Genomic DNA, 21,009 nt, shown 5'->3' on the forward strand with positions numbered 1-21,009 from the left:
ACATGAGTGAACTAAACGAGACCAAGATGTGTGCTCCAGTGCTAGTCCACTAACCTGCTTGTTCAGGAGCTTTCAGCTGTGTCGCGTCAATAAAATCCACCCTTTTGTCACTGTCGTGATAAGAAAAGCACAGATGCTCCTTAATATTAAGGATGGCTGCGTAAGTCATGACAGTGTGACAGTGAGCCAGCGTGCAAAACAGCAGGAGCCTGAAACCGAAGCAGCTAAATAGAATTCAGCCGTCATCAGTTTTATAATTCACGCTTTTCCTACTGTGACATGTCAAAACATCTTCAGCGAAAATGAGTACGAGGCGGCTGAGCGGGCACGATCCACGGACGAGGGCTGCGTGATTCAGCCAAAAGCCCCAGAACAAGCGAACAACTGGCCCCTGGCTTGAGATTGTTTTGTCAAGTGGAAAAACTTTCTTCCAGGCTGTATTGATGCACACGAGATGCGCAGAATACACAGAAGAGTACACAAGTGAAGTACCACGCATTCCTTTATTTTCTGCCTCTCTCTCTTGGACTGCTGATTGGACAAAACAAGCACTTTGATAACGCCGCCTTAGATGAACATAATGGCTTTGCTGTAGCCTTCCTCCTGTGGGTATCTGACCCAGCTCTGAAACCACAAATACGAGCACATACATTGTACTCACACTGAAGTACAATTCAACACACTCACTGAAGAAACGCAGCATCAAAGGGAACGTTTAAACTGGATGAAACTCACAGCGCCGAAGGGAGTAACTTCGAGCACAAAGCCAGGTAGCTCCAGTCCACTTGCTACTATATCCTCCATAGCAGTGGCCCTTAAGGGACACAGTGTCATGAACGAGCGAGATGTCAGACTGGATTACGATCAAGGTGCAGAGCTTCTGTGTAAACGCCTGCTTAGGTTAAGCATCATGATGAAGAAGCCCGGTCCACCTCCTCCTCTGCCTCTCTCAATCCCTCAGTGTGAGGCTGCCTGTGCACACTGGTCCTCTTACAGTGTGACCACACCATAAGACAAGAGATGCTGGAGCCCATGCACTCTGCATCCTTTCTGGAAAATTGGGAAAGCAATTTCAGGCAAAAAAAAAAGAAAAAAAAAAGTGGATTTTAAGAGCTTTAAAAGCTCCAGATTGAGCCCAAACGCCCTGGTTGAAGCTTCCCCTCAGCTGACTGTGTGCCGGGATGCTTCATTTACTGTGGGAGAGCAGTGCAGGGAGGCTGAGCGGAGCCTAGTATGGCGGGTGGAAAGATGCTGCTAGTTTGTGGAAATGTGCACGATAACAAAGAGGGGCGGGGGGGGCAGCGCGTGCGATCACAGCCCCGGCATATCCACAGCTTCAGTGGAAGGACAAGGTGGCAGGATGGCAGGGGAAATGTGCGGAGGAAACAAAGGGGAAGCGTGCGACGCTGACGGAAACAATGCGTCCCGGGAAGCGGAGGCTGTGCACCTACCTTGATGCTGTCAAGCGGCCACTTCTATCTGAGCATCTTCTGTCCTGGAGCACCGCTGCTTTCACTCCTCCGAGCGGAGGATTCGCCTCAGGAACTGCCAATGAGCATTTTGTTGCTAAAAGCGTTGCTTGTAAAATAAAAAAGAAAAGAAAACTAAAAGCTCGAGGCTGAGCTCAGCTCGCTCTGCTCGTGGGGATAACTATATTCTTTCCACAGACAGGCTATTATGTGAGCTCCTCCTCAGGAAAACAGCCTCATGTTGTGTAGCATTACGCTAGCCAAACGGCTAACGTAACCCGCAACCATATTCTACCGCAAACCGGCGAGCAGGGAGATGCTATCCCCGCGATTTTCCGTCATCCCGCTGTGTTTTGGTGAGGAGGATAAGAAAGCATTAAAAAGGATGCTCTCAGGCTGAGGCAGCGAGCAGGTCCCTTCGCTCCTGCTGCCTACGGAAGCCCGGATGGTCCAGCAGCGCTTTCTCCTTTTTATTGCGCTCGCCTGATGAGCAGGGGAGGCTGATCACTTCCTAACCTACTTTACTCAGAAACCCACACAGGGAGAAATAGCATGACTTCTGAATAATAATCAGATATTTTGTTTACATTGCACTTAAGAAAACTGTGACACTAAGAAGAAATGATTAAAAATGTCTCCACATTATGATTTTTGTTTCACCTCAGATGCTCTTTATTTTTTTAGCCTTTGATGATCATATTTTACATTTTTGCTCAAACAGTTTGTATGGTTGCTCCATCTTACTCAGTTAATCCACTAATCATTGTGGTATTTGTTTATTTATCACAATAATATTCACAAATGTGGTTTATAGTGCTTCAAAGGGCAAGATTAATACAAATTTGTCCAAATATACAGACCTAAACATCCCACCCCACCTTTTAAGAGTTGTTTAACTTTATTTATTTATTTATTTATTTATTTATTTATTTATTTATTTATTTATTTATTTATTTATTTATTTTACCTTAAAATGACACATTTTAAAGGTCTGCTGTTAAAGTTTGTCCTTGCTCCTTTTGACTAACTGGTCATAAGGTTTAGTAAGACACTTTTTTGTACTTGATTATCATGAACATTGAATTACACATATGTTAGATTAAGTCGGTTGTTTTGCACGGTCTCATTAAAATGGGAATAAGCCATTAGCCATTTGGTGTTGATGTATACCTCCTTCCAACAGCTGGCATCAAAACAACATTCATGAATATGGTATTTGTTTTAAATTGTTCAAATAAACAAACATAACATTTTCATTTTTAATCATTTATATCTAAATGCAGATGGACTTCTTGCAGCATTTTGCCTTTTTTTTTAAGCTCTAATGACCATATATTTAAGGTTTACTATCAGAGCTGCCCTCCTCATACTTAATTAGTCCACAAATTAGTTAAAAAGACACCACTAGTGTGTTTGTTTATTCAACTCTAGATGATATTTATTTTAGATTCAGCTGATTGTTTCTTTAGTATGGTCTCTTTAAGATGGGAAAACATCTGGCTTCACAATAATCACAGTTATGGTCTTCATTGTCAGATATTATGTGATCTTGTGCAGTAAATGGTAAAGTTAATAGAGACTAACAGGAGATATGAGCCTCATTGTTTCCTCTGACTCCTCAGTGAGAGCTCCAGTTTAATCAGCAGGACAGATGTTGTGGTTTTCTGCTCCATCTAGTGGAAGCAAGAAGACACTGCAGGAGGCCAGATGAGCATCAGTGACCGGGGTCACACGCTCACCAGTGTTTACCTAAACCAGAGCATGAGTGTGGATACGAATAAGAAACAAATCCAAACATCTCGATTGGACCATTTTATTTTCTCAAGGACATTTATGAAGCCAGAAGAACGATCTGTGTTTTGTTATTATCATACACAATTTCAAAAACAATGAGTTACTCTCTGATCACCATCACGTCAACATAACGCACACAAGGTACCAACTACAGTCACTGAAAGCCTGGGGTTTGGTGCTGAGCCTGGTTTACCAAAGGAATCTGGGACTTAAACCCCGGTTTCATCGTAAAACCATCAGAAGGGCAAAAGGCGATCTTGCTGCTTAGACACCTTTGGGAGGCCTAGGACTGGATATATTTAAGAAAATCCAATTTCCACATGTAACGATTCAAGGTTTCAACCCATTCACAACTCCACAAGGGGGCTGGAGGGAAAATTACAGGAAAGATTTGAGACGATTCACAATCAGCCACGGTCTTTCATCTTAACTCAAATGACACATCAGGAACAAAAAGTGTCACCAAATGTGCACTCGGTGCCCACATCCAGCTGATTCTTCTGTCAGCTGGCAGCCAAAGGCTCAGAGGAACAATCCTTTTAGCCAGATTTACAAGTCAGCATCAATAGGAAACAGCTGAAGCGCCGCGTGGCGCCCGGCTGATTAAAAGTACATGCTTTGATGGCGGAGATCTAATGATGGCTTTGTTGCGATGGAGCAGGAGTCTAATTTTGTCATTCAAATTGCACTCGACCCAAAACACAAGAAAAAACTTCACACACACACACACACACATTAAGCTTCTTTAAGGAATGTTAGAAAATTATTTTGGGGACGCAGACTTCAACATGTTAAAGATGGACGTTCACAATAAGACAGGTTAACAAAAATAAAGAAATAGGAACTGTGGAAGGTGATTTTTTGTAATGGAGTCAGAGTTTCTGGAGCCGGACCACCTGAGACTCAGAGGACCAGTCTATGCAAATACATGTCCCGTAAAGACCCCCAGGACAACGATGGTGACGCTAAAGCAAATACTAACAGTTACTCTTGACTGTAATACTAGTAACTGAGGCGCTCTCTAAAATAAACTTTCTAAGACAATAAGTGACTTGAAAAAGACGACAGAGATGTTGTTCACGTGTGATCCGATAAATTTTAGGTTCCTTAAAAGTCAGCGACATGCTAAAGTCACACATTGGACGCAGGGTCTGTTCAAAGAAAAGTATTCTGCGTGTCCACTTTCTTTTGACGTCGCTCTGGCCGACAGTGAGCAAACCATTTCTATGTCCAATTCATCTCTGTAAAAACTACTGAAAATGGTCACAATCAGGTTAAAAGTCAGCCTGAGTGTCGCTGGCTCATTCAAATGTAGACATCAGCTCCATAACGCCTTCGGGAAGAAAGGAAATGAATTACAGGACGACATATTTAGAGCAGCTGTGCCTCTATGATGGCCTCCCAAAGAGCGTGTCCAACTGTCTGAAGACCTTACTAATGACTCCAGATCAGTACTAATTCAGAACTTCATAGATCCTCTGTCACTTGTACAGCAGGAGGCCTGACAAATACTGTATCTGGGCCACAGCGTGGAGTTAAGGACCACTTCCTCATGAGCAAAGAACAGTTACAAAAACAAAATAAGTGACAGAGCAGGCTACAGTAATAAACACAACGGTAAACACCCTCATGCTTCACAGGAAAAAAGAAAAAAGATCATGTGTCCGGCATACACACACACACACACGCACACACACACAGATATCTTCAAACTGTGTAATTTTTAACTCATCATTCATCGAAGAGTGGCCCGAAAAAAACAATGTCATGAAAATGCCACAACGTCTATGAAGCGATGCTGAAATCCGGAGACGGTAAGGAGTTAAATTCTTCACAGCGTTCGCTTTGTGCCGCTCGTCACAGCCCTGACTCATTTATTTCAGGCGTAAAAGTGCACAGGAAACACTGACATCTGGTGATTTTTTCCCCCCCAGTTTTCATCTTCAACATTCATGTTTCTCTCTAGACGAGGCGGCAGGGGCGTGCGGCGTGCGCGCCACTCTCACATGAATGATGGTTAAAAACAATACCAGGCAAATAGACATTTAAATAATTTACGATGTATTTACACAATAATCCATCTTATTTTCCAGCAGTATCTTTTCAGCTTCTCAGCGAGCGGCTGCATCTTCTAGTCACCCATCTTTACTTTCGACGTCTGAGGGAGGAGAAACAGAAACCGGTTATTACAGGATTTCAAATGCAGAAACGGGTTGAATCATCACATCGATGCCACAAAGATCCACGCAGACTTTTGTGATCTCTGCGATAACATTTCTCAAGAAGTCTGCAACAATGGTCAGCAACAACAGGCCACTGCTGCAGCCATGTTTCCTCCTCTCAGGGAAAAAGGTCAAAAGCTTCTCAGTCACCTGCAGAATAGCTACGATGACACCAAACAGGCCGATTGCACTGCCAAAGATTTCCACAATGAGGATCTTCACGAAAAGGCTGGCGTTCTGGGCATCCGCCAACGCTGCTCCGCTGCCCACGATGCCGACACAGATGCCACAGAAGAGGTTGGAAAAGCCCACAGTCAGACCAGCACCAAACATGGAGTAACCTAGAAGGACGGAAATCAACCGAGTCAAAGACTGATGCGCACGGACCCGGCCACAAAAATCTAATCCTAACCCATCTGTTCAGTGAATTAATACATATTTAGACCAAAAGCTGCGAGTATCTTAACATTTAAGACCTTATGAATTCAATAAAACCTGAATACCAGACCAAGCATTTAAACTGGACACCAGGCAGGCACAGTCACTAAGTGTAAATTTTATCCAAATTTACAAAAGAAAAAAAAGAAATCAGTGAGAGAAAATGCAAATGAATCCGAGCTTCCATCCAGCGGACGTGTTAAAAATGAGAAAACCCTCTCCAGACTCTGCAGCGTGTTGATGATCAGTGAATTGCAGCTGCTGTTTTTTGGACGCTTCATGTCCCTTCTCTTACCGGCTTGGTAGTTCCTTGCCCCGATGGTTTCAGGGGTTGTTCCACTGAAGTTCTACGAGATAAAAGATTATTTTTCGGATTATTTTTTGAACCAAACAATCGTCCTCGCTCTCTTTCATTGTTGTTCAGTATGTATAATGCTTTCATTCTTGCAGTTTTCTCGATGACGAACAATAAGTTTGCTCGCTGCTCACCTCAGCCATGTTGCTGATCACAATGGCCATGATGATCCCGTAGATCGCTACAGCTTCACAGAAGATGATGCTAGAGGGAGACATAAAGAACGAAGGAGGAGAAGTGATCGGGTTTTAAACTGGCAGCTTGTTCTGCACGTAGACTGAGTGACGAACGGCGGTCACGGATGATTGGTGAAACTGTAATTCACCTGAGAGGCATTCGTCCACGCTCATTCACTGACTACAGTGTGGTGGGAAGCCGAATGAGAGCCGGACTCAGGATTATGCAGATACATAACAATTCTATAATAAAATCTGAAAAATATAAAACAGAAGAGCACATTTTAGCCTCTGCGTGAGCCTACCTGACCAAATTCTTGGTTTTGATTCGCGGAGCCTTGACACCGCCACCAATGATGCTCGAGCCAGTGATGTAGATCCCCCTGGAAACAAAACCAACTATCAGCACAACGTCTACAACATGACAGACTTTAAATATATATCATCTTTGTACTGTTTTCAATCGAGGATCTTTCAAAAAGGACTAGCAAATTATCACATTCTGGTTTATGTTTTATGCAGCATCCCATCTTTTTTGGAATTGGGATTGTAAAAGATTTTTAAGGATGTAGAAGAAGAGGACGTCATGTCCACGATGTCCACTGATCCAACATGTAGATTAGAGATGTAATGTACTCTAAGTGTCATGTGTAAATGTAATCCAGACGCAACACTACACAGACGCAACAAGCCAACAGCGGCTGAGCGGTGTATTGAGCCATGAGTGGCTGCACCCGCACCGCTGGCCTGGACTGGCCCTTATCTGCAGCTGTTCTGCTTGTTGACTCTACATCATAGGAAGTCTGTCAGAGCTCTCTGACCTGCCAGTGAATCGATGATTTCACCCATTTATAGTGCAGCTAGTTTTTTTATTTTTAACCTCTCTATGTCTTCATCCACAAGCAAAAGACCACATTCTAAATTTGCAAACCAGTCACACAAAGTAGCAGATTAATCAGATTCAGTAGAGGAATTGTTTTGTAGCTTGTTTTGCTGGTCTCTCTGCGATGTTCTCTGGAGGACAGCTGCTGAGGGTGTGTGCATCTTGGCAGGCTGCAGACCCTCATCTGCAGACGTTATGGTGCGTTCAAGAGCAACAGAAGATGTACGGCGACATGAGGCCGTGCATCAGTCAAGCTTTGCCTGTGAAGTCAGCTTAGTTTGTCCGGACCATTTGAAGCTAATCTGGAAAGTGTTTTGTTTATTATCATGCACTCTAAGGGTAACTGAGATTATAGCGCATAATTCACCAATTAATTCCAGAGCATACGGGGAAGCACAACCTCCACGAGATTCAACACTGTTCCTGTTTTGTCAGTACTAAGATTTTCCAGTTCCACTTTCCAGAGTGTTTCAAGAAAGAGGAAATTATTCTACGACTAAGTCTCACCATCCCCGTCTTCCACATTCAAAACACTCCTTTAAACTGTGCTCCTTGCTCGGTACTCACCAGGCTGCTCCCACCACAGACAGAGAGATGGCCAAGCCAATACCAAGGCTGGCCCACATGAAAGGAGAAGTCTCTGTCAGGAACCTGCAAGCGAAGAGGTGCAGAAGATGAAGACTACACTTTATGAACTGTTGACCTCTGAATCAGGATGCATGATAATACTGGCACGTCACTGATAATGGCCTTTTAATGGTTGAAGATGAAATGTTGACATCGGCCCAAAATGAACATTTCTGCTGATATGACAAGCTGATAGGATGATGCTTTAAGTATGTGCACGGCACGACAGGATGTCTGAGATGTGGAGGTTTTTTGAAGTACCAAGAAGAAGGGCAGGCCATGAATCTGTCACAGCAATATCAAAAGGCAATACTTAGTAAAAGCACGGTGTTGTTCTGAACAGTTGGACATGAAGTGTTTGTTGTGAAGCAGTAAAGCAGTATTGTTTAAATTGTGCAATCAAGGAAAAATCTGTGTAGTTTTACAACTTTTAAACAGCCCCAAATTTCACATCTTCTCTGCACGGAAATCTCATCTTGCCAGCTGTCTTATCCTGACAGGATGATGACTGGGAGCCTGGATAGTCCTGTTTGGGTCAGTGTTTAAGTGCATCATTCAATACTGTTTTGTTCCAAAGTCACCCCATTCATACAAAATAATTTGCACATATTAACTTCGTGTCAGGATTGCTTACCATGCCACATCAAAGCGGAATCCAAGGTCAAATATAGTATAGCAGATACCTGTGGAAAAAATAAAAAAATCAGCAAATTAGATGTGAGCTTGGTGGATGAAAACGAGAGAGGCCTTCAGTAGACATTGACAGTATGTTACCGCATTAACAAACGTTTTCCCTAAATCGTGTGTGAAACAGTGTCACGTTTATTTGCTAAAGTCGTGGAAAGAAGTTCTAACCTGAGTGTGATAGCTCACTCTCACGTGAAAACTGCTGCACTTCCGGTTTTAAAGGCTTCATATAAGTACACGACCAGATAACTAGCTAACGTTAGTTTAGCCACATGAAATGATTTAGCTAAATCAACCCGGGATCCCGTCATAACTCTCACCAAATACAGCCTAAAACTAGTCAATAAATATAACAGTGCTCTCCGTCGTTTGACACTTTCTGTCGTAAGCTGTTACGCTTCGGCTACCTGACTTTAGCTTAACGCACGGAAACGCTAACGTTAGCAAAATGCTAACTTGGATGTGGGATCAGATCTTAAATAGAACTAAATCCGTGAAATTTTGACTTTACTCGGCAGCAAGTTTTGTTTTGGCGTCGTTGGAACATTAATTACAAGCACGCATGACTATCTGTATTACCAACTGGCAAATTAATCTACCAACAGTCACAAGCTAACAAAATGGAAACAGCCGCTTTCGTCCCATGATTTAGCCAGGTCCCGAATTATAGCTGTCAAATGCATCAAATGCGTTTTGCCATGAGGATAGAACGACTGACTGTGTGGTCACTACTGCATAAGTCTAGTAAATACATGATTTAACTCATTAATTCCAATATTCTGACAAATATACATATGAAAAATATAATCTTACCGACGATCAGTATAGTACTCCAGAAGGCCAAAGTGACCCCCGTATAGAGAATAGCGTGTCCGTTCATCATCCACTCTAGCAGCATCTATCCGGCGGTTAAACCTGCTGGATCAGCGAGACCTCCTTCGCTCAAATTTAAAATTTGACGCCAGTAAGGCAACGATAACGAAATGATGCTTTAAAGACGCGCTATGTCGATGGAGGAAAAGGACCATCAAAAGGAGAAGCTGGCTGATGTCAGCTGATCCAGCTTGACTAGCATGTGACCGGGACTGGAAGGCTGCGTACGGCTATGTTTCTTCTCCACCTTGTTAAAACGATTTAACAGCGACGGCGTCAACAAAAATGTGCATTCATTTTCGTCTGTTACCACAATTAACAACAACTTGGTTTACGATTCATGACGCATCATACACAAAATAAAAAAGGAGGTGAGCATTATAACCGAATGCGTCCTAGGAGGCTGCGTTCCACCTGAGCTCCCTGCAGCACCTGTAGTGGACGCTAGATGTCACTCTTGTCGAGTAACAGTCGCGACTAAATTATATACTGAGATCAACAGTTGACAGGTTATTACAAATGAACCGTTATTTGCATTATGGGAAATGTAGGATCCAGCATCTTTTAAGCTTGATCGATTGAGACTACACACTCAGGCTCTGCTGTTATAGTTGTTTACATTATTTCCTTAACATGTGCAACAGAAAACCTATTGAATACCACAGTTTTGACGTGGTGGCACTTCATACAAGGATGACTTATCATCCACCAGGGGGAGTACTTTCCTTGTTGTCCGTCTGTGAGGCTTCCACTCGTTGAACTGCAAATGGATGAGTTCAAAATGTGTGTGTAATGTGTGTTTTTATGACCAAACCCTCCAAAATCAAGCCAACAATCCAGAACTCTGACTTTTCCTCTTCATTAATTTCACCACAGGCTTTTTTTCAGCGTCCCCATCTTCATCTTATAAATCTGCAGCAGGTTTCACATCTGAGGCCACAGAAGTTATTAATCTGTAAGGATCAGTTTTGTTTTTTATTCCATCACACTCAGAATTGGTAATGAGAACTGATTGGCCCCTGAAGGTCCTGGCCTTATCACACCTGCATCTTGTCATCTCTCACAGACACTGATTGGACCATTCAGAGGCGGAAAACAAATGGTGAAATTCCCCTTTACAAGATGTAAAAGGCTAATTTTGGCCCTCTTCTGTTGTTCAGCATCATGTGAAGGTGATTTGCTATTCTTTTGAAGACCCAGAAACAGCTTTAGCAGCTGACACAATACAGGTTTTGTGCTGTGCATCATTGATGAGAGGACTCTAGAAGGAGGGGAAAAGGTTACGCAGCCCAGGTATGAATTATTTTTTGCCAATTTTCTATGTGTCGTTGCCTGAAAAGAAGAATTGGTTCACCTTGAAATCCCCTTGGTGGTGGCCCTATGTACCTTTACTGTATATGTCATGGGAATATTGATTGCCTTTGTGTCAATTTGTCACCGTCGACTAGAAAGACAAGGCTGTAGTGCAGAAAACAGCATGCAGGTGCTTACATCCCAAAGGTGCTAGCTGAACCACCCTGGATCTGGATCTGCATATTAAGTAAAAATACCTATTTATTATCACAGAGCTTACACCAAAAATAAGGCGCAAAGTGTTCACTTTTTAAATAAAAAGAATATCTCACTTACTCTTACAAGTCAATCTCATTCTCTGTGAGAGAATGAGATTGACTTGTTGAGCTGATTGTTCATTTAAGTCACACTGAACTTGAACGGATATTCTCTCTTTAAACTAAAAGTCTAAAAAGACCTTTGTTGAGCCAAAGGTGGAAAAAAAAAATCATTCATAGTCTTCTATTGATGTGAGAGTCTGACTCTTTTGTTGCTCAACAAAAAACATTCTTTTCATGCGGCCTTTGTGCAGAAAAGCTCTTCTTCAAGGCTTATTAACAGATGTTGAAATTGTGAATAGACTTGACTCTGTGTTGACATTTTTTGCATCTAACCTGCGGCTGTTCTCACGCCCAACAACCTCCCTGCTCTTAACTTGGCTGTCGGTCTGCATCGCATCTTGCAGGAGTCCTGGATGGTGGAAAAACAAGCAGCTTATAAAAATGGCCCAGATTTTATACGCTCTGCTCTTTGTACAATCTCTGATTCCTCTCATAATCTCCAGTCATGAAGTCTGGCCAAAACAACGGCACGTTCCTCCATGCCCTCCAGCTCTACGCCATGTGGGATCAGGACTTTGGCTGCTCGCTGTCAGAGGGGCGCACTGTGACGGGAGCTCAGGCGCTCTGTCAGAGCCAGCATAGACAACCGTCCTCTACCAAAGGACATTTTTAGTGAATACTAAAGATAATTCCTCAACTACTCACCATTTGGTCACACAGAAAGGGATATACTTGTTTACATGTTTTTTTAAATCAAGCATAAAGGTGGAATGAAACCACAGAACATATTAGTGAGGGATCCCTTTGATTTGGCCATTTGATTTGGTTTCAGTACATTCTTTCCCTGACAAGGTTTTCTTCCTTGGTTTCCGGGTAACCATGTCGAATGTTTGGCGTGCTCGTCTTTCCAACAAGCTATTTTATTTTCTTCTGGTCCTTATTGATTGGCTCTGGTTAGGTTGGTCCTGTTTGTTCCTTCTCTGTCTCAATAGTTCTTTCAGACACGCTCGTTATAAAGGTCGGTATAAATAACTGAACTTGGACTAAATGTCAGCAAAGCAAATATTTCCCATAGGAATCAATTTAAAAAGCAGGGGAGATCAATAAAGAAACTAAATAGGCTACATAATTCAATGTCTGAGGCTCAGAAATGAAAGATCCAAGCTGAACACAGATACTTAGAAATACTATCAGCATTCAGAAACACGTCACCGGCAGACTACAGGCGATCAAACCCTGTGCAGTGCTTTACATTAAAGCCAACTTGCTTGTTTACAGAGCATTGAAGCACAAGCACAAAATGCTCATTTTGATGCTGCCTGTGCACTCTTCAGCTCTGAAGTGGTATGTGACGTGTGTTTGTGTATGCATTATTTTAAAATGGCGACTCTCCTAATATTTAAAACAATGGGTCCTTGATTCAGACTAAAAAAGGCTTCTCTAGCCGCCGACCGTTGAGTGAAATTGCAGCGGTCGCTGCAGATCTTAGTCAGCTGTCATCTATCTAATTACGCTAACCTTTTCCAGCTATACCCTTTTCCAAATGAGAACCATATGCTGTAAAAGGGCCTTAAATATGCACCTATTGGCTCCATAATATCGTACAAAACCTGTAATCACACAAAAACATAGTTAGCTAATGCAATTCTCCTTGGCCTTGGAAGTAATGCTCGCTTGCTACTGCTGGTGGTAAATGGGTTAGCCAGACATGCTAACATTTGCAACTCTTGTCATCACCTTTGTGATGTCATACGAGCAGTCATGTCATTGTTTATCTAAGAATGATTACAGCTGCTTTCATGCTTGAGTGGGAATACCTCTGTGCATGAAGAAAGGTCCATAAAGAAGCAGTTTTCTGGTGTGACTGGCCTGCACAGACCCTGAACTCAACCCCATGCAGTAATTTTGGGATGAATTGGACACTGACTGAGAGCCAGGAGCGAATCACTCGCCAGCGCTCATCAACATATTAACACCCGTGAAACTGAACTGTCGGTGTGTCGCTCAGGCGTCCACATGCCTTTGGCCACATAGTGTAATAGATGCCGACACTGATCGCTTTAAATCACAGAGCTGATTCACATCCATAATGCAAACCTATTGATGTATGACTGTGCATGACTTTCTGAGCATGACATAACAACAGAACATTCGTTTGATTTCAAAACTGACCTTATCAACACTAATCATAATACATGCAGCTTAAAATGCGTTTTACTCACCTAATTGACAAGTTCTCATTCAGGGCACATTTTCCCATATCAAAAGCCCCAAGGCCTTTGTGTCAATGAGTGTGTTTACATGCACACAGTATTCTGTTAAATAGCCCCAAACCAAGCCAGGCCTTTATTCTTTATTTGTTGTGCTGCTTGCATGCACTCGCATGGGCCCTGCCACAGACACAAATAGAAATATTTAAACATTGCCATGGAAACAGAAGATGCAGGCTATATGATAGAAAACATATGTATGGGATGAGCTGCACAGGTTTATCAGTGCCCAAGGTTAAATGAGGCACGAGGTACGAAACACACACTTTCAGCTGTTTAAAGACGCACATTGTTTAGCATTGTGACAACATGTTCTCTCTTTTCTTATCAATTTCTCTTTTTTCAGGTGAAGAAGTTGATGGTAAAAGACTGAACAAAACAACATCCCAGAATGGTCACAATGACCTGTGCACATTTCACTCACCAACGCTGCGTTCACTGTCCTCTGAGTAATGCACTTCACATCATATTGAGGGAAAGCACGCCATGTCCTCACAGATGTCCCCTCTTAAGATGCTAACTAATGCCAAGGGTTAACAAAACAGACAAGACTGAAAACATCATGTTCCATTCAAAATCATCGAGTTAAAGCCCCATGGAGTGCGTTCAATGCACACTAACATCCTGTTGTTCTCTGAGATACGAACCAAGGCCTTTTTGAGATGCTATGCGATGAGCAAGAATATGAATTCTTCATACAAGCATGAATGTCACAGGTTTTCATGATCTCTCTTTCTCCTCTTGAGAGATATGTTTTTGGGATATAAGAGGCTGTGATAAGGAGGTATGCTTTCATACAAACTGTTGTACATGTGAGCATTTGCACTGTGAATCTTGCCCAGGCTCAGCTCTGTATATGTCATCATCACTCATGACATCGGCGAGTCTGTAATTGTGTGTGTGGATGCTACAGATGCTGCTTCCCTTTGCAAAGAGAATAATGCGTCCATCCACCTCCAACAACACAAATTAATGGTCTTTAGAAGAGTACATTGAGTCTCAATCATAGGCAGGAATAACCAGAAAAATTAGTGACCGGCTTTATCAACTGTGCTCACATAAGCTCTTGTTGAATTTCAAAGAATCATTCTGTTCAACTCGGGCTCTTCTGTTAATTTCCTGCCTCCACTGAGGTAAACACATGACAGAATGAGATGTATTTCTTTTATTTTTACCCAGAAAGCTCTCCTGGGTGAAGCAGCACTATGGACAGTTAATTTCGTACTTTCTCCTCCAAAAAAAAGTTAAACTCTGAGTGCAAAAAAAGCAATAATGATAAGAAAAAAAAAAATCAATATATGCATTTTCTGGATCTTGTCTTCATCTCACCAATCATATAACTTCCATCCCTCAGCACAGTCCTTTAAAGATGGAAAAGTTTGAATTTGAACAGGAAATTCAACATAACACAAGTAAGATTTTATTAAAAAACGCAAAGAAAGAAAGAAAAACAAAAAATCTTACGAAATGTCACCAGCAAAACTATGAAGGTCTGATCTTTCGTCACATTTGGGCCTTGAAACCACAGCACACATCTAAGTTTTCCAGTTTTCCACATCTGTCAGACACGACTTAAAGAGTATAAACCGCATCTAGTTAAGATGTGGTAAAAAAAAAAAAAAAAAAAAGCTGCAGCTTAATTTTTTTGTGACTTTTAATTTAAGAGAATTTCAAATTGGTGAAATGTTGAAATGATCATTATTCTTAGTTTTGGTTATGATCAGTTTATTTTGATTGATGAAATAATAATTGTTTTACTTTTTCCTTACTTTTCAAACATCTAAAACCCCGAATCAACTCACTTTTCTCACAGTAACAAAATGAAGGGCGTTCATTAAATCAGTTTATCTGTGCTCACACAGAAAGTTTACATAAAATCAGAGTGTTTGGCTACCAGTCCATGCCACACTGTGGAATATACAGGAAGTACCTGCACCTGTAAATGACAGGTCACATGACAGCTGACAAATGACATAATATCCTGTCGGTGCAGGCATCAGATCAGACACATGACGACAAATGATTTTGTCATTTAATCTGGAGGAAACATCCTGAGACCTGGACTGCTCTTGAGGACTGCAGCCCTTGCATTTCAGTCAAAACTGTGAAACCAATATTATTTTATCATATGATCTGTTATGAGATGGAGTAAGCTGGATGAATGCCACACACTGTTGGAAGGTTTAAATTCAGATTTTTAACACTTGGGTTAGCTGAACATTGTAATACATAAAGTACAAATGTGGAATATTTATTGCCACAATCATGACAATTTTTAAAGTTCGGACATCCATTAAGATATCGTTTGTATATCTGTTCAATTCAAAAAGCTCTCTGAAGGAGCCGTTTGAGGGATGAAGGTAACAGTGGCCTCAAAACACACAAGAGGTCTCAATCACCAACTGTTCCTACAACACGAGTTATTGAAGCATTACTGATACATTAAATGCTCCTGCTCTTAAAATCAGGACTGTAGCTGTGAACGCAGGGCAAAACGTGCTCACTGTCACGTTTGCAAATGTTTTAACAAATATAATCCATAAACCGGCCCTGCAATCGGCTGGCAACCAGTTCAGGGTGTACCCCGCCTCTCGCCCATTGTAGCTGGGATAGGCTCCAGCCCCCCGCAACCCCGAAAGGGATAGGCGGTATAGATAATGGATGGATGGATGGAATCTATAAACCTGCTCCAGCCATTTGATAGTGTAATCAAGCACCACGCCGCCACAGTATAATCAACCAATACGTTAATGAAAAACCTACCGTGTATAATTTATAAATCTTTTCCAACACTTTGATAGAATGATCAACCATGCGCTCCCTTCGGCTTGGATGCCATTCCTCAATATATCATCCACCTGAGTGCTGGTGTTGTGGAACAGCAGGCAGAAAGAACCTAATGGTATTGATCTGTCTCGGCTGGGCAGCCGAACGCTGGTGTTACAATGATCCGGGTAATTTTATTCATCATGATCGGCTAATCTTTTGGCTCTATGTCAATCCACGTTTTGCATGGAATGTTAGTCCTGGCTGTGTATATTACCATAGTGACATAAAGTTAGTGAACCTGCCATCATCTCCTGCCCTCGTAACACCTGTCCACCTGTCAAGCAAAGGCAGCCAATAGAGAGAAGACTGCAGGCATAAATATAGAATAACAATCTAACTGAGAGAGCAATAACAGCTGTTTTACTGCAAAATTTGAGCTAAAAGGACCAAACCTTCACTCCAGGAGACGAGAAATTGACTTGGCAAAATCTCTTGTCAGTCTTCCCTCCGTCCCTCATCGCCTCATCAGTCATGATCGATTTGAATCGGCCCGATGAGCCAAAGTCAAGCTTTAATCCAATAGCCTTTGAGGGGCAGACGCAGTGCAGAGCCGGTGATCATTCAGGGCAATCATTAGCCTCTATTCTTAAAGAAGAAGAATTACTGAACAAAAATGAGCTGACTTGACATTGAGTTGTGTGAAGAAACTGAGTGGAAAGTTTTACAGAGAATCGGAGATATTCAATTCTTCATCATTATATAATGAGCTATTTACATGCATATTTCAGCATAAATATGCATTTGAGGGTTAAAAGCCTCCTATTAGCTGTGTTAAGTGGACAGGCCAAACATTACAGGGCATTAATGCAGTTTAAGCGGCAATTACCAGGATTATAGGAAGTCTTTTTTTCATGATACAGTGAGCTGATGAAAGCAAAGCATAAACTCTTTTTATGAGTAATAGTTTATTATACACACACGCAGATGTTTCAGTCACAAATGAAGTTGACATGGGACATTGAAATAAAATAGAAATGAGAACACAGACCAAAAAAAAAAACCCCAATAAATACTGCATATATCATATATAATACACACACACTCACACACACACACCTTGTCAATCATCACCTGATGTGGGCGTGCTTGTCAGATATTGAAGCCCCCCCAGCCCGACCGCTCTGACCACTTTGTTTGAGGCATACTGGCGCTATTAGTTATCTAAGTGTTGACTAAGAGATTTAAGTGCTGACGTCTTTGTGTTTAGTCTATTTCAGTAAAATTAACATTTGAATGGGTGAATCATCTCTTTGTGCGTGTTGACGGGGACATAATAAATGTTGAACAGCAGAAGACGTAAGACAGGCCGTCTCGACTGTTTTGCATCAGAGAGCGATGCTTTGTTGACGCTACTGTCTCACTTAGAAACCTTGACTTGAATACCTGTTTACAAATGGTAAAACGTCTCGCCAGGTCCTGACTGACAGCGAAAGATGAAGCGGCAAACAGCTTAAGACTGGAATCATACAGAGGACATGATTTATTTATAAAGTTTGAGTCGGATAATGACATTATCTTGAAACCTAATGACAGATGATGATCTTAGAGCAAATCACTGGTTAATTCGCCCACAGAGGAGCAAACTAATCCACAGAAGCCCATCTTATCTTTCCTTTTTTAAAGCTTGGGCCATTAATTCATTATCATCATTAGACCTTTGCCTGGAGTTAAAGAAAAAAGCCCACAACAGCAAGTATCTTGGCGTTCTGGTTTCAGCATCCATTATGACAGCCCACACAAAAGAGACTGGGAGCCATTTTCTGCTTTAAGCCTGAAAACAAGCTGGACTTTCTTCACCCCAGCCATGTGCGCTGTGTAAATAGGCATCAGTCCAATCATTCAACAAATCTTCAGCATCCCCCGCCTTTACAAAACAACCCAGGCTATTTCTGTGCAGCCTGGGACGGTGCAGTGGTGCCGACTGGAATTCAATTCTTGCCTCTGATGCAGGCAGTTCTGCCTCCAGCTCTTCTGCTAATCTCTCACTATTACCGGAGGACAATTTAGGTTCTTATCTTGCTTCTTTTTGTGCAGAGATTGACTGATTACGTAGCTGATCACCTGCTTCCATCTGCCATCCATCATGCCACCGAGGACTGGGTGCTTATTTCTGTTTTTTATTTGCTGTAGCGTGCGACATCCAGTCAGTACGAGCTAAGCTCCTGTCAGTCCAAATGCTGGGCACGGCTGTCGTCTTCTGTTCTCCTGTTAATGCCATTAAGCTAAATTTACATCAACATCCCAAATTGACTTTTTAGGTCATCTGTTGAATGTAGGACTGGTGGGTTGATCCTGAGCTCCTTCCCTCCACATGTTAAAGTGTTCTTGATTGAGACTTTGAGTCCCAAATTCCTCCTGATGGCCAGGCCAGCGACACTGTGTGAGTGTGTGTGTGCGTGGGTGAATGAATGGCACATTTGTGAAGCACTGAGGTTGAAAAGTGTCCATTTATGCTCTTTTTTTTTTTTTTTTTGCAAAATTGTGTTCTTGGCTGTGTGCATTTGTGTGCTGGTTGAAGGGTGGAGGCTATCATGGACAGCAGATGCACATGCAGTCCTATTAATAATACACTGGCTTTCTGCATAGATGATCAAGTTCACATCTCCGGAGCCACCAGAGAGCAGAAAGTATAATTGGGATGTGAACCAGTGTTTTTATAATAAGAGGTCAGTCCATGGTCAGTCAGGTGGCTTACAGCAGCTTTACATGTCTTTCTTTTTAAAGTCAGCCAATAATAAAAATGATGATGAAACAAATTATCCTTCCTTTTTGCATTTTTTAAAGTATATCTATGGAAACAGCACATAGGCCTCGAGCGTCAGTGTAGGCATTTCCCGTGACAGTGTTTGAGTGATAACTGAAAGCCAGTGTTGCTGGGCGATCCATCAAACGGGCTTGTTGTAGCTCAGGTAGTAGAGCGAGTTGCCCAATAATTGGATGTTATTTTGACTCGCGGCTCCTTCTGTCAAAGTGTCCTTGAACAAGACGCTGAATCTAAAGTGTATCTGGGGGAAAATGTTTGGACAAAAACATCTTCCAAATAAATGCAATGTAAGTTGAGGTGTCCCGAGCTGATCAGGGGCCGTTTAATGTATATTTTAATCGATCAAATTCCTTTCTTTATTTTATTCTGCCACCTCAGGCTGCTGGTGCTGCAGCATGATCCTCCCCACAACAGGAGGATAGGACACCCCTCAATGTAAGCAATGCGAAATAGCCTCCAGACAGGCTGGATCACATCATTGTATTATTCTCAAAACCGCCGCCTTGGCTATTGAAAATAAAATGATTATAGAAAAAAAATCATTTTAATCTTAGTTGGACTTTGATAGCACAAATTGTACGACGAAGATGGTGACTCACTGTACTTGTTGCTTGAGGGTGTTATTAGTGGTCATACTGGCACACACATTTATGTGTACACACTTTTACGATGCATGTCACATCTCTCACTCTGTCATGCACACGTTCTCCCACATGGACATTTTCTTGCTGGAAGCTCATTTCATGCGAGGACCTCGTGCCTCCTCCTCCATTTTAACAGAAACACTCCTTTGGGATTGGTGTAAAAGGTCATCACAGATGCACAAACACACATGAGATACTTTACACAAAGTGAGCATCTTAAAATTCACTACACGCCATATTTTCATTATTCTTCCTCTTCTCCCTGTGTGGGTATGTGTGAGCATGAGTGCATATGTGTTCTACGTGTGTGTGTGTGTGTGTGTGTGTGTGTGTGTGTGTGTGTGTGTGTGTACTGACTGAGAATCCAAATTAAAGCTGTTCACAGTAAATTGGTTAATCCTGAAACACATCTTGCACATTCATAAATATCTTTTCTGCCTCACAGAGTGGATACATCTGAAAATGCCACCCTCATATTTTGGTGTGTGTGTGTGTGTGTGTGTGTGTGTGTGTGTGTGTGTGTGTGTGTGTGTGTGTGTGTGTGTGTGTGTGTGTGTGTGTGTGTGTGTGGAAATCAGAGTTTTGGATAATACAGGAAATCTCCTCAGACTCAGCTGAAGGTTGTGTAGCAGTAAAGTTAAAATCAAAACTTCCTGTTGTGTCTAACTGGCTTTGTCGGTCTGGTCTTCGTGGATTAGAGGAGCAGACATTTTGCATGCCCTCACTTTCTGTTTGACCTCAAAATAAAGAGGTTTAGGTAATTTGGCTAAATTGTTGGCTTGTTTGCAACCTGTCTGACCTTCTGACCCCATCAGACATTAGTGTAATGTGTTGCCGTGTACCCAGACCTCAGCAATTACTTTGGACAGTACCATGTTTTCATAACTGTTAGACTTGCTATCCAAGTCAACAAATATGAAAAGCAGAATTTGGCTAGAGCTAGAGCTGGAATGATGACGCATGACTGGATGTTTGTCAATCGGCAGAAAATTTACCAAATAATAATAACCAGTTAATTGTTTCATCCACTTTTTAAGCAGAATGGCCAAAGATGATGGTTGGATGGATGGCTGGTTCTTGCTCCCCCAATGTGAAGATCTGCTGCTGTTGGACATCTGAAGACATCGCCTCGAGCTATAGAAAATTATTTTCTGATGTTGCAACAACTGACAAACTATTAAAATGATCATTAGTAGAAGGTGTAGAGACTACTGATATTTATTTACCATAAGATCAAATACAACTGTACTTCTCTTAGCTCGTCTCCAAGAACCTTTCGTTAATACACAAACTTCCATTGTTTACTTGGTAAATGTAAGTCACATCACTGTGAAAAAAATAATGTAAGCATTCATTGTTTTGAGC

The 21,009-nt window shown here is 41.9% G+C and overlaps 3 protein-coding genes across 4 annotated transcripts in view; 1 reads left to right on the forward strand and 2 right to left on the reverse strand.

The window, feature by feature from the left end:
• The window catches only part of b4galt2 (UDP-Gal:betaGlcNAc beta 1,4- galactosyltransferase, polypeptide 2), a 172,979-nt gene extending 171,067 nt beyond the window's left edge, over positions 1-1,912 (reverse strand). Inside the window, exon 1 of one of the 2 annotated variants that reach the window (XM_070973854.1) lies at positions 1,452-1,912. The gene's annotated coding sequence lies outside the window, so the exon portion shown is untranslated. Of the gene's footprint in view, positions 1-735; positions 1,363-1,451 lie in introns of those variants that run through there. The other variant, XM_070973855.1, reaches the window with a different exon arrangement.
• The window catches only part of LOC139338647 (ATP synthase subunit g, mitochondrial-like), a 154,196-nt gene that overhangs the window by 42,543 nt on the left and 90,644 nt on the right, over positions 1-21,009 (forward strand). The gene's annotated exons all lie outside the window — the stretch shown is intronic.
• On the reverse strand, positions 3,269-9,981 carry atp6v0b (ATPase H+ transporting V0 subunit b). Its single transcript, XM_070974660.1, has 8 exons — positions 9,465-9,981; positions 8,599-8,647; positions 7,905-7,988; positions 6,760-6,837; positions 6,413-6,482; positions 6,219-6,270; positions 5,636-5,826; positions 3,269-5,421 (listed from the first exon to the last, which is right to left on the reverse strand). Exons 1-8 carry the CDS (start codon positions 9,547-9,549, stop codon positions 5,395-5,397), a joined length of 636 nt encoding a protein of 211 aa, XP_070830761.1. The 5' UTR covers positions 9,550-9,981; the 3' UTR covers positions 3,269-5,394.

This window comes from Chaetodon trifascialis, chromosome 11, assembly GCF_039877785.1.
Source record: "Chaetodon trifascialis isolate fChaTrf1 chromosome 11, fChaTrf1.hap1, whole genome shotgun sequence".
NCBI lineage: Eukaryota > Metazoa > Chordata > Actinopteri > Chaetodontiformes > Chaetodontidae > Chaetodon > Chaetodon trifascialis.

Bases quoted from the DNA above. Each gene is read 5' to 3' on its own strand.
- atp6v0b (XM_070974660.1), bottom strand. From the start codon at position 9,549: ATGCTGCTAGAGTGGATGATGAACGGACACGCTATTCTCTATACGGGG. The intron at 8,648-9,464 runs GTAAGATTATAT...TTTTTTCCACAG, and splicing joins GAGTACTATACTGATCGTCG to GTATCTGCTATACTATATTT. The intron at 5,827-6,218 runs GTAAGAGAAGGG...CCGTCCTTCTAG, and splicing joins GGCAAGGAACTACCAAGCCG to GTTACTCCATGTTTGGTGCT.